General features: G+C 39.9%; 1 protein-coding gene across 1 annotated transcript; it reads left to right on the top strand.

The window, feature by feature from the left end:
• Positions 1-1,618: 1,618 nt before the first annotated feature.
• wbp1la (WW domain binding protein 1-like a) lies at positions 1,619-11,690 on the top strand. The gene is made up of 4 exons (XM_026356501.1): positions 1,619-1,813; positions 4,146-4,248; positions 6,916-7,077; positions 9,226-11,690. The coding sequence occupies exons 1-4, from the start codon at positions 1,739-1,741 to the stop codon at positions 9,690-9,692; spliced, it is 807 nt and encodes a 268-aa protein (XP_026212286.1). The 5' UTR covers positions 1,619-1,738; the 3' UTR covers positions 9,693-11,690.
• The last annotated feature ends 441 nt before the right edge of the window (positions 11,691-12,131 follow it).

Here is a 12,131-nt window from a genome sequence, read left to right as displayed (position 1 = left end):
CTATTGTTTCTCCGACAGGATTACTCTCTGTGGTCCCCCTCTCCCTGTGGCTGCGCGCGGGAGAAAGGCCAGATTAAGGGGATTAGCGTGTATCCTCCTGACTTGTCAAACTGGGATGTAAGGAACCATTGACTTTCTTGGGGACCCTGAATAAGGAGAGGCAGAGAGGTGCCTAAAGAAGAGGTCATGAAAGGCAGTGAACAAGCCAAAATTCCTGAGAGGACAATGCGATTTGTTTGCTTTTGTTCCCTCAAACTGGGCTGAAAGGTTCAAAGGGCCAACCCTGAGGAGAAGAGAACACCAAGCAAGGTGGAAGGAGAGAGGAGAGGGGGTGGAGGGAACTTAACCTGGCATTTAGCAGACTGATTTTATTTGATTGCAAAGAAGGTTGCGACAGTCGATTCGTGTATGTTCAGCTCACGGCCATGTAAATTCTTTGTGTTCTTTCTGAAGGTTTACAGTGAACAAGATTTTGCTTGGGGTATATTAGTGAAAAGCAGCTGATTACTGGATCTTTCTATAGCTTGCTTTATGTCGTCTCCACTATCAGTGATCTCTTCTATCATCAGCCCAACCTGTGTGGCCCTGAAGTCTTTCCCTATGGGGATCAATAAAGTTGAGAACTTTAAAAAATGTATGCACATGTAGAGTAAAAACTGAAATGATAGGGTTCTGACGGTGAGGACCCTTATTGTAGGTAGAGGCATCTGGAGTTACAGTTTAAGTCTTTTAGATTCTTTCGTTTTTGTCACTTTTTTATGATGAATGGCAGTGAATGAATAAAGGTTGTCTTGAGGGGGTGAGCACAGGCCAAGGCTAAGCAGAATATTTATTCTGGGCACACTCACATGGAAGTTTCTGTTCATCCATGGTCATGGTTGTAGTGTCAATGACTTCTAGACGCTCCTGTGAGCAGCTAGAACTGACCCAGTGCATCAACAGACAGGGCGCCTACACACTCAAGCTCCTCTCTGAGCTGTTATTTTAGCATTGTACACATGTCCATGTTTCCCTTCTCCTCTGACATCGGTCCACTAACAGACCAACCCTAACTGAGTTAATGCCGAATGACGTAGCACATGAGCAGGCTGCATTTCATTATCCATCTGTCTGCATTAACAAACCATTGTTCTGAGACACTGGGTTTTACTGTGGGTTCTGACAGACATTCATACTCAAAGCTTCAAAGGATGTGATCAGGGTTCTTGTATCTGCCAATGACATCCTGTAGTCTAAACTAAAAGATACCAAGCTAACAGAGTTTGGAGGATTGGACAAAGCTGCTGACTGCATCCTTGTCTGGGCTGCAGGTTACATAAATAAATCAATGATATATTCAGTAATGTGGATAAAACATCGTGTACATCGTCAGCATTTCTGGAAGCTTTGCTATTGCCTGATGATAACTGCTTTTACAAGTCTGTTATTACTGGTAATGACACTGTTTCCTATTCATTCTCTCCTCAGTTTTGAACTCTGAGGTCAGATGAACCTAGCCGGCCTGGTGACAGATGACGTACCCGTCAATATTTTTTGAGTAACAACACCAAAAGCCAATCGTCGTTCGGTGGACGCCCACATTCGGAAATGGACCAATGGGAGAGTCAGAAGGATCTACGTTAACAATTGCTGAAATTTAGCTAGACTTGTTTTGTTTTGGTTAGCCACCGAGGACGGCGTTTTGTTAACAATGTGACGGTTAATTAGCAATTCTGTGATTAAGAAATATTAATATTTAATGTTATTGACAATGGGGTCACTGAAGTTAAACGCTGAACAAGAAAATCTAGCGACGGCGGCCACAGTGACAGAGGTAACAACTGACTGACGTTTTGTTTTACCAGTCAAAGCTAGTTAGCCTGTTAGCCACATAGGTATAGGTAGTCAGCGATACTAGCTACATTAACTTAGGTGGTACGTTAGCTAAAGTGTGTGAGCGTTAGCTAGCTTGATGTGTATGCATAGACATATTTTCTCGCTCCTCGGTTTCCTGGGTTGTCAGTAGGTAAAAACTGTCTTCTGTTTTCTATTACTTCCGACAGTCACCGTGGTGTAGACTGATTGACGTTAAATATCGAAACCTCTGCGAGGATTATATAGTTACTTAGTAACTATATAATTACTTAGAGAGAATACCTATCTGATTCATTGTCAATTTTAAAATAAAGCTTTGCTCCCGGGGCCATACGAGGGATAAACGGTTCAGATGATGGATAGCTAGATGGATGGTGCTGCTCGGGTAATTACATTATATTATATATACCTCGCCATTTAGTTTTAAAGTGTACGGAACCACAGTACACAGGTAAGCTGAGGTCAGGGAACGTATCCAGTTTTGAGGCCAACAGAAGGTATTTATCTCGAAGCCAGATAACTGGCTTGTCCAGGTATCTTTGGCTTTAACTCTGGTTTTGTGGTATCAACGCTGGCTCACTTTTAGTCTGGGTAGTTTACCATGTTAGTGCAGGTTACCTTCAGAGGATTTATAGCCTGATCTACAGACCTGTCACATCACTGGTAAAACTGATTCATAATTCCATAATAAAGAAAATCTTTCTCTTTTCCTCTATGCCCTTACAACAGATACAGTCTGGTATTGCTGTAACCTTTTTCTGCAGATCATATATTCAAATTATTGGCAGCACATTGCAGTGGCTAGCACATCGAGAGGGTTCTGGATTGTAACCTGACAGCCACCTGGGAACCTTGTGTGTGGTTACTCTATGCCTGCCTAAGTTCCTCCCACAGTGACATACAAAGAAATATGTCTAAAGCCTCAAAAACGTTGAGCCCGTTAAATGCAGGTACTACTTTTTATTGCCTTATTTGGTGACAGCTGATTCATCCACAATAATGCATCAGAACATATCAGTCCATTAGATTATGGTTTAACAACTGTAAATCTTTGTAGCAATGACCTGTCTACTGGTTATTAAGGCTACAGTAAGAAGAACACAGAGTCACAGTGGACAAGTTAATTGAAGTTTCTCGGTATGAAGAGAAACATTATGACTCTAAGTTTTGATGCCCATGCCAACTTAAAGTCAAAGGAATTTTGCATTATTCTACAGTTCTTGGGGAATATAAGAGTCTGAAAGCAGGGCTGTTCAAAACAGAAAAGTCAGTGCTAAGATGTTAAAGGAGACCACACTCAGTTCTGTTGCACTTACTTAAAGGTTATCACATATTCTACAGAAGATGCAAACCGTTTCACAATATTGTCAGCATCTTCTAGCAGTGCACAAAACTGGCAGCGGTTTAAGCCTTTTGCCAATATTTTGTTCACCATTTCACTTGACAAAGTTTTAAAACATTTTTAATAATTTCTGTATGTTTTGACAAAGTCACTAGAAGTCCTGCAGGTTGTAGACCCCTGGGCCAGAGATACAAATGAAGTACTTAATTTGTTGAATCAGCATGTTGAATCAGCTGAAAAGCTGCCAACAGTGCAGACACAATACACTTAACTAGGACATATGCTCATTGATGCCATATGTAGTCTTGGTGTGTACCAGCCCATAGGAGATAATCATTGCACTGCATTGATAGCTTTTGCTGTTGTTGGCAATTCTTCCGATTTTGTCACTGGAAAAAATCTGACAAAGTAATAGAGTAAGACTAAAGTTCAAAGAACAAAGGCAAGTTGGCATTTGTAAGCTTACAGGTAATAAATGCCAGCATTAGGTGTGCCAGCATTTAGGTGAAAATAAAACCAAAACCATGATAGGAAAATACCAGCATGCCTCTGTGCTTTTTAGAGTAACTACTTATGTGTTAAAGTTTGTGGATCTTCTGGTTTCAACAATAAAACCAAAAGACAAAGAGTATAGTAATTGTACCTGCATCTGCCATTACCTTATCAGAATTTGTGTGTGTAAATAAGTTTGGTACAAATATGAAATGGAGAGACATTCAGGGACAGGCTTTAGTGGATCATTACACTTCTGTTAAAAAGGAGTTTAATCATTTGTGGCCACTGGAAATTATTGCACAATACTAAATTTATTGTTCAGAGATGAACATTAAAACTAAAACTACCTGTGTCATGATGTGCTAGTGATGCCAGAAGGTATGATACTGTAAATATAAATGCCTGGCTGTTCTTACTGTGGTATCACAATGCTGGATTTTGTTTGTATTCACAGGCCAAGTTGGTATGTGAGGGAGCAAACAACCAGAGCTACATTTGTGAGTCAGGCCACTGCTGTGGAGAGACACAGTGCTGCAGCTACTACTATGAACTGTGGTGTAAGTCACTCACCTCTTATCTCTTCTTTGTTGACTCTCAGTGTGTGAATTGTCCCTTTTTAAAATGATATCAAGCAGGAGTGCACAAAACAAAAGAAAAATCTAAGTTGTCAACACATGCATACTGCACTAGCTGAAATAATGTGCATTTTTATTCTACCCACCACATTTTACACCTTTCAAGGTCAATTTCAATGATCTTCATCTGGTTTTCATTGGTTTTAGTTTGGGGAGTACTTATTCTAAAAAACATCATCTGGAAGAATTTTTTGGTACAGATGATGTTATCTGGAGGAATTTTTATTGGAACTTTATAGATACATTATACATAGAATGATATATTACAAGTTTTTTTGTGTGTTTTCTTTTTTTGTGTTTTTTTTATTATGGCTTATTGCTAATGAAAACCAAAAATTCACTCTCAGAAAATTAGAATGTTACATGTTACAATGTTTATTCTGCCGCAACACTCTGTGAATAGCCAGCTTCTTTAGCAATGACCTTTTGTGGCTTACCCTCCTTGTGTCAGTGGGTGTCAGTGACTGTCTTCTGGCCAACTGTCAAGTCAGCAGTCTTCCCCATGGTTTTGTAGCCTCCTGAACCAGACTGAGAGACTATTTTTAAAAACTAAGGAAGCCTTTGCAGTTGTTTGAGTTACTACGCTGATTGGAGTGTGACACCATGAGCATATTACATTGAATTATTTTTAATAATTTAAATAATTAATTTAATACTTTTCTGAGTAAGCCATCATTTAAAGAAATAAACAGTTGAGATACTCTACGGATCAAAGTTGGAGAACAATTTATAATTTTTGTTGTGGCTTTACCATGCTACTAGAATGGTGTTTTACAAAGTAACCAAAACCTTTATTTTGCATAAAACACAATTATATATATCGCTCACTTGGTTACTACTTGGCTGCCTGGTTAACTGTGCTTTTATAGACACACCAGTGTGCCATTTACTAAGAACTCCCACGCTAGTGTTGCATTATTAGTAACAGAGACAAGGTGTAAAATCTGATTGCTTTTTCAACATTGAATCAAATAAAAAACAGACTTTGTCTTTCTTCTGGTACCTTTTGTCAGAATACAGTGAGGGAAAAAATTATTTGAACCCCAGCTGATTTTGTAAGTTTGCCCACTAACAAAGAAATGATCAGTCTATAATTTCAATGGTAGGTGTATTTGAACAGTGAGACACAACAATGACAAAAAAAATCCAGAAAAATGCGTTTCAAAAAGAGTTATAAATTAATTTGCATTTCCATGAAGGAAATAAGTATTTGATCCCTTTAAAAAACGTGCTTTAATACTTGGTGGCAAAACCTTTGTTGGCAATCACAGAGGTCAGCCGTTTCTTGTAGTTGGCCACAAGGTTTGCACACATCTCAGGGGGGATTTTGGCCCACTCCTCTTTGCAGATCCTCTCCAATGTTTGGCAACTCGAACCTTCAGCTCCCTCCACAGATTTTCTATGGGATTAAGGTCTGGAGACTGACTAGGCCACTCCATGACCTTAATATGCTTCTTCTTGAGCCAGTGATTTGTTGCCTTAGCCGTGTGTTTTGGATCATTGTCATGCTGGAGTACCCAACCACGACCCATTTTCAATGCCCTGACTGAGGGAAGGAGGTTCTCACTCAACATTTGACGGTACATGGCCCCATCCATCCTCCCTTTGATGCGGTGCAATTGTCCTGTCCCCTTGGCAGAAAAACACCCCCAAAGCATAATGTTTCCACCTCCATATTTGACGGTGGGGACGGTGTTTTTGGAGTCGTAGGCAGCATTCCTCCTCCTCCAAACACGGCGAATTGAGTTGATGCCAAAGAGCTCGATTTTGGTCTCATCTGACCACAACACTTTCACCCAGTCTTCCTCTGAATCAGTCAGATGTTCAGTGGCAAACTTCAAACGGGCCTGTAGATGGGCTTTCTTGAGCAGGGGGACCTTGCGGGCACAGCAGGATTTCAGTCCTTCACGGCGTAGTGTGTTACCAACTGTTTTTTTGGTGACTATGGTCCCAGCTGCCTTGGGATCATTGACAAGTTCCTCCCGAGTGGTTCTTGGCTGATTCCTCACCGTTCTCATTATCATTGAAACTCCACGAGGTGAGATCTTGCATGGAGCTCCAGACCAAGGGAGATTGGCAGTTAATTTATGTTTCTTCCATTTGCGAATAATTGCACCAACTGTTGTCACCTTCTCACCCAGCTGCTTGGCGATGGTCTTGTAGCCCATTCCAGCCTTGTGTAGGTCCACAATCTTGTCCCTGACATCCTTGGAAAGCTCTTTGGTCTTGGCCATGGTGAAGAGTTTGGAATCTGGATTGATTGATTGCTTCTGTGGACAGGTCTCTTTTATACAGGTAACGAGCTGAGAGGGCTGCCAATGTCAGCTCGTTACCTGTATAAGATCCACCTGGGAGCTAGAGATCTTGCTGACGGATAGTGGATCAAATACTTCTTTCCTTCATGGAAATGCAAATTAATTTTTGTCATTGTTGTCTCTCACTGTTCAAATAAACCTACCATTGAAATTATAGACTGATCATTTCTTTGTTAGTGGGCAAACTTACAAAATCAGCTGGGGTTCAAATAATTTTTTCCCTCACTGTATGTACTAAATGTGTTTTGGCACATGTACTGTCGGCTCTCTGCAGGGTTCTGGTTGGTGTGGACTCTGATTATTATACTGTCACTCTGCTGTCTGTGTCAGCACTGGCGCTCCAAGCAACGCTTTCAGCAGCAACGCCGGCAGAATGAGATCAACCTCATTGCCTACAGAGAGGCTCACAACAACTCGCAACTGCCGCTCTACCTCAGTAAGTTGCTGTTGGACTGAAGCTCGGTCTGTCGTGCTGCTGCATATAAACATTCCACACATGCAGTAGTTAGTTTCTGTCTCTGGCACACAATACCAGCTGTACATTACACAAGTTCAAGTCTTCTTTGATACTTAGTGTGCACATTGAAAGTAATTGTTTGTTACATTCACACTAGGTGCAAAAAATAATTTTAGTGCAAATCATAGGGATGAAGACCATAGTCTATTATCTGTGTATTGAAAAGGCACTACATTTTTTTTATTTATTATTATTTCTAGATTTACAGTATTACATTATTAATTTAAACCAGAATGGCACCAACTCTTTGGTGTATCTAACTTGTGTCAGGGGTGAAATAATCATGACCTACAAGATCAGATTAAGCTTTGTAAAAAATATGTATATATATGTATGTCAAATATATAAATACTGACAAAAACCTGTGTTTCGTTTATTAGAAGTTTATCTGCACTGTGATTAATACCAGCATAGCCCAAAGCTAAAAATCTACACCCTACATTCAGTTTTAAGAAGAACCAAAAATGTATCAAATGCAGTTTGTCATAGTAGTAGTAATAATAATAATAATAATAATAATAATAATAATAATAATAATAATAATAATAATAATAATAATAGTAAGCTCATGGACTGGTTGTGTTCAGGAGCAATTTTGAACAGAGACACTGTAGGGTTTGTTGTTCTGCATGATGTTAGCCGTGCAGCAAGTTTTCTGCAAGTTGTCCAATCACAACAGAGTTGGCTCAATTCAGACAGAGGTGGAAATAGGCACCAGAGCATTCAACTAAACTTTAAAGAGGTCCGGTTACAGAACCTTTTTGGAAGCAAAGGTCTAGAAGAATATAATGTCTAGCTATTTACTGCGATATATTATCAAGTCGCCTGCATGTAATCAATACTTGACTGTCAAATCAAATTAATTCAGTACAATTCAAAAACCTTTTGGCAAATTTATTGTTATGTAACATCAAAATGAGCATGTGACTCAAGATGCTGGTGGACTGGTCATATTGGGCTCTGAGACTAGCAACTTTCTGTGATCACACTTCAGATTTCAGCGGGTATGTGTGTTCAAAACCTTGGTGGTTTGTCTCATAATGGTGTTTGACATTGGCACTCTTAATAGGAGCGACAGTTTCTGACTATATCAGACACAGTGGTTTAGTGCTCCCAGTGGTAATATGAAAAGAAAGGAGTCTGTCCATTCCAGATTGAAAACTCTGTTTTCGGTGTCCACTTTTCTCTTCTTGGACATTTTTATTTTTAGCTCTTCCTTTTTCAGTCTCACCGTCCCTTTATCAACTTTCTCTCTGTCGTCTGTATCTCTCTCCTCTCTGTCGTCTGTATCTCTCTCTCCTCTCTGTTGTCTGTCTCTCTCCCTCTCTCCTCTCTGTCGTCTGTATCTCTCTCCTCTCTGTCGTCTGTATCTCTCTCCTCTCTGTCGTCTGTATCTCTCTCCTCTCTGTCGTCTGTATCTCTCTCCTCTCTGTCTGTATCTCTCCTCTCTGTCTCTCTGTTATCACCATCTTTCTTTATTAATTCCTTTCCAACCTTGAACTTTCTCATCTACTGTCGCAAAATTAACCGCCTGTGATCCACAGAATCGATTGCCTAAGTGAAGTCACGTGGGATTGCTTAAGCATTTAATTGGCCAATGCGTTCTCGCGTCCACTAAATAACTATCGTAAAGATCAAAATAGCCACCCCGGGTAGAATTAAGGTGCCCCGATAGATTTTGAATCAAGACGTTTGTATGGTCTGTAGCTCCGGGTCTGTATGGGACAGCTTCTGGGTCTGGATCTGGACCGCGGTCCGCCTATAAATGACCGCTGCATTATAGCTTCTTCTTTTACAAACTGTGAAGCATCATGTCAACATTGTGCACGCATTTGAAATGTCAGTATAGGCAATCTGACCGTACAGCTGCTGTCATTAAGCTGTATATTGGGTCATTTTATTGACCCAATATCCATTGGAGTTGAATTAAAATAATATGTCTGCAGCAACAGCTTGTTCTCCTTCTCTGCCAGTGCGTATGTGTCTCACATTTTAAGTAAGTTATTACAGATACTTGCTGTATATACATTCACGTTTCATTCTTAACTGTAATGTGTCATTTGTCAGGATTCTTGCCTACCTACCTTCTGCCAGCCTATGAAGAGGTAGTTGACCGCCCAGCCACACCTCCTCCCCCCTACACCCCTCAACAGTCAGCACCTCCACCTGCAGACACACCTGGAGATTGTCCTTGCCCCCACTTGGCTGTCTCTATCCCCAGTGATGCTGATGCAGCTCTTCCCGCTATCCCAGAGGCAACGCAGAGCCACCTTCAGAGTGCTTACAACCCCAACAAGGAATCGACGCCAGGCAGGTACCGGCGTTTCACAGGGGATTCTGGGATTGAAGTGTGCGATGACCAGCAACTATGGGATCAACACGGCTCTTTAGAAAGAGAAGACGAGGAAGCGGAGGCAGGGCAAATGTTGGACCCACATGATCTCTGTGAAATCAGAAATTCTGAACACAGTCTTAATGACGAAAGAACAGCTGAACCTACAGCTGAGCAACCAGAGCCACAGTCTCTAAGGTAGTCCCCAAGGATTCTTATCTAATATTTGCATAAAAAGAACTCTGCAGCAGTCACTGTTGCAATATTTTTCTTTTGGTGCTCAGGGAGTGGTCTGTTATAACAAACACAAGTTTAACAGACCTGGATACAATAATTGAACAATACCCACAAAATTAAAGCCTCTCTCTGCAACTTCTTTGAATCTGAACCTACACCAAGCTCATTTCCTGCTCAGGAACACTTGCTTTTCATGTTGATGAGCTTGGACACATCCTCCTGTCAGGATGCAGCACTGACATTCCTGTTCACTAACTTGGTTCTTTTCATTAGGTTTTTCTGAATGGTTCTCTGAGCCAAAGTGTCCTGTGTTAACTCAAGGATCTCTGTACTATAGCTGCTAGGGTTTATTCTAAATATATATATATAGTCTAAAGTTATTCAATTGTTTTTACATAAATACCACTTTTTGTAAGTGTTATGATATTATGAAACAATTGTAACAAACATATGTTCTAGTCTGAACATATAATAATATGTAGTGGAGGTCTAAACCACCTCAAACAACAATCTTTGGCATTTTTTCCTTTTAACATCTCAGGTCATGATATCATGTACTGTATGTACAGTGACGTTATGTGGGGTATTGTGGAAAATCTATGAGCAGGACTGCTTTATCATTTTTACAGAATTGGCCACAGCTCATTAGTCTCTGGATGCTTATTGCACCACTTTCGGTGTGATTACTTCATCCAGACAAGCACAGGGTGAGCAGGTAGAGAACAGTGCGTACAAAGACCCACAGAGGAATGCCGTCAACATCAGCATGAAGATGCAGATTCTCACAGGTTCAGTCATTAAACTCACCACGTCTGCACGGAGTACCAACCTTAAAAACAGCACGTCTTGTGGGCACATACGTCATTTTGTAACTATAGTTACAATTACAGTTTATTCGCACTTGCTGTACAGACAGAAAAGGTGCACAAGGTGGCAGTATTCAGGTTTTACTTGTTCCTGAGTGGACATTTACTAAATACAGCCGGACTGAGTGTTAACATAAAGGGATCTCATCTGAACTATCATGACTTGCCATGACTTTGGAACTATAATGTTATCCGAGTTTACTCAAAATGTTGCTGAAATCTGCAGCTTTCTGAATGTGTGTCCAGCAGAAGGACCTGATCGTAAAAATGTGTTGGAACTAAAACAAAGGTTGTGTTGTCATTCAGAATTTCCTGAGTTTGTTTTTAAAGCCATCATTTGGGAATCATCAGCCAGGACAGGTATGACCTGACAAGCCAGTAGCCATTTTTTGAGATTGAAAAACACCAGCAGCATAGATTGTTTAGTTAATGATAATTGTATAGTCGTTAATCATACGAGTCTCTAGTCACACTTCTGTTTGTTTGTTTGTTTTTGGATGCCATAGTGCCATAATGTGTAGCCATATGTAGCCTTTGAGTAGAGGATATTATATTATATTCTTTTTAGACATGGTAACTTACCACTTCAGTGTACTCAATGATACATTTATAACTATTTTCATGTAGTTTACAAAATGTTTGGCACATATCAAACCTGGGTTAAATATTGCACAATTGCCAAACTCTAGATATCACCAGCAGTATGTTTATTCTGAAAGCACACTGACAGAGTGGGGAATGTTGGAGGGTGTTTGTTGTAATCCATTAACAGGGAACGGCTGACTATGGTGCGAATTGATTATATACTCTGTGTATAAATGTGTCAGTGCTGTTCCGACAGGGAAGGCTTAAACCCTAAAGAGCACTGAGGAAACTCTGATCCGTCAAGTCAGTTGAGCACTTTTCCATATATGCAGCATTGAGCAGTGGTCTTCTGCCCCTGCTTCTACACTAGATATACTTTTATTGTCTGCTGAAGGGAATTATATGCATGTTGCATTTTGTATAAAATAGTTATTAAAAGTGATGGATAATACATGACTCCTTTATTGTGAAACACCTAAGTAAAATGATTTGACACTAAATCTCTATTGTGTATTTTTTTCTCCACTACATTTGACAGTTTTAGATACTAGCTACTTAACACATAATTTTTTAACATGAAACGTAATCATAACAATAAATGCTTATGTTTTACTGGTAATTGGTTCATTCATCATATAAAGTGCATCAGTAAGTATAATCTAGTATTGGAAAATAATAATAATTCTGTATACTGTGTAGAGTGTTTTTAGGTTTGGTATATTTTAAAGCGGTCTAATTCTAACTAAAGGTTCAGTTTGTGAATTAAAGAAATCAAATGTATGTATGGAAATCAGGCTTTTGAAGTGGTTCTCCCCTTGAATCTGTTCATGAATTCAATGATAAATTTCATCTGAACATGTCTGATTTCTGCAGAAGTCCTTATTGTGGGGTGCATGTGAAACATTTTAGTTAGGCTAAAACAGTCCGGTTATCCAAAGCATCAAGTTCAACAC

The sequence above is a fragment of the Anabas testudineus genome, chromosome 15, assembly GCF_900324465.2.
Source record: "Anabas testudineus chromosome 15, fAnaTes1.2, whole genome shotgun sequence".
Classification (NCBI taxonomy): Eukaryota; Metazoa; Chordata; class Actinopteri; order Anabantiformes; family Anabantidae; genus Anabas; species Anabas testudineus.
This window is presented reverse-complemented; position numbering and strand designations above follow the sequence as displayed.

What these genes read in the sequence shown, in the direction of transcription:
- wbp1la (XM_026356501.1), top strand. Translation starts at nt 1,739, where the DNA reads ATGTTATTGACAATGGGGTCACTGAAGTTAAACGCTGAACAAGAAAAT. An exon ending in CTACTACTATGAACTGTGGT is followed by an intron (nt 4,249 to 6,915) that starts GTAAGTCACTCA and finishes GGCTCTCTGCAG; the next exon opens with GGTTCTGGTTGGTGTGGACT. An exon ending in GCAACTGCCGCTCTACCTCA is followed by an intron (nt 7,078 to 9,225) that starts GTAAGTTGCTGT and finishes GTCATTTGTCAG; the next exon opens with GATTCTTGCCTACCTACCTT.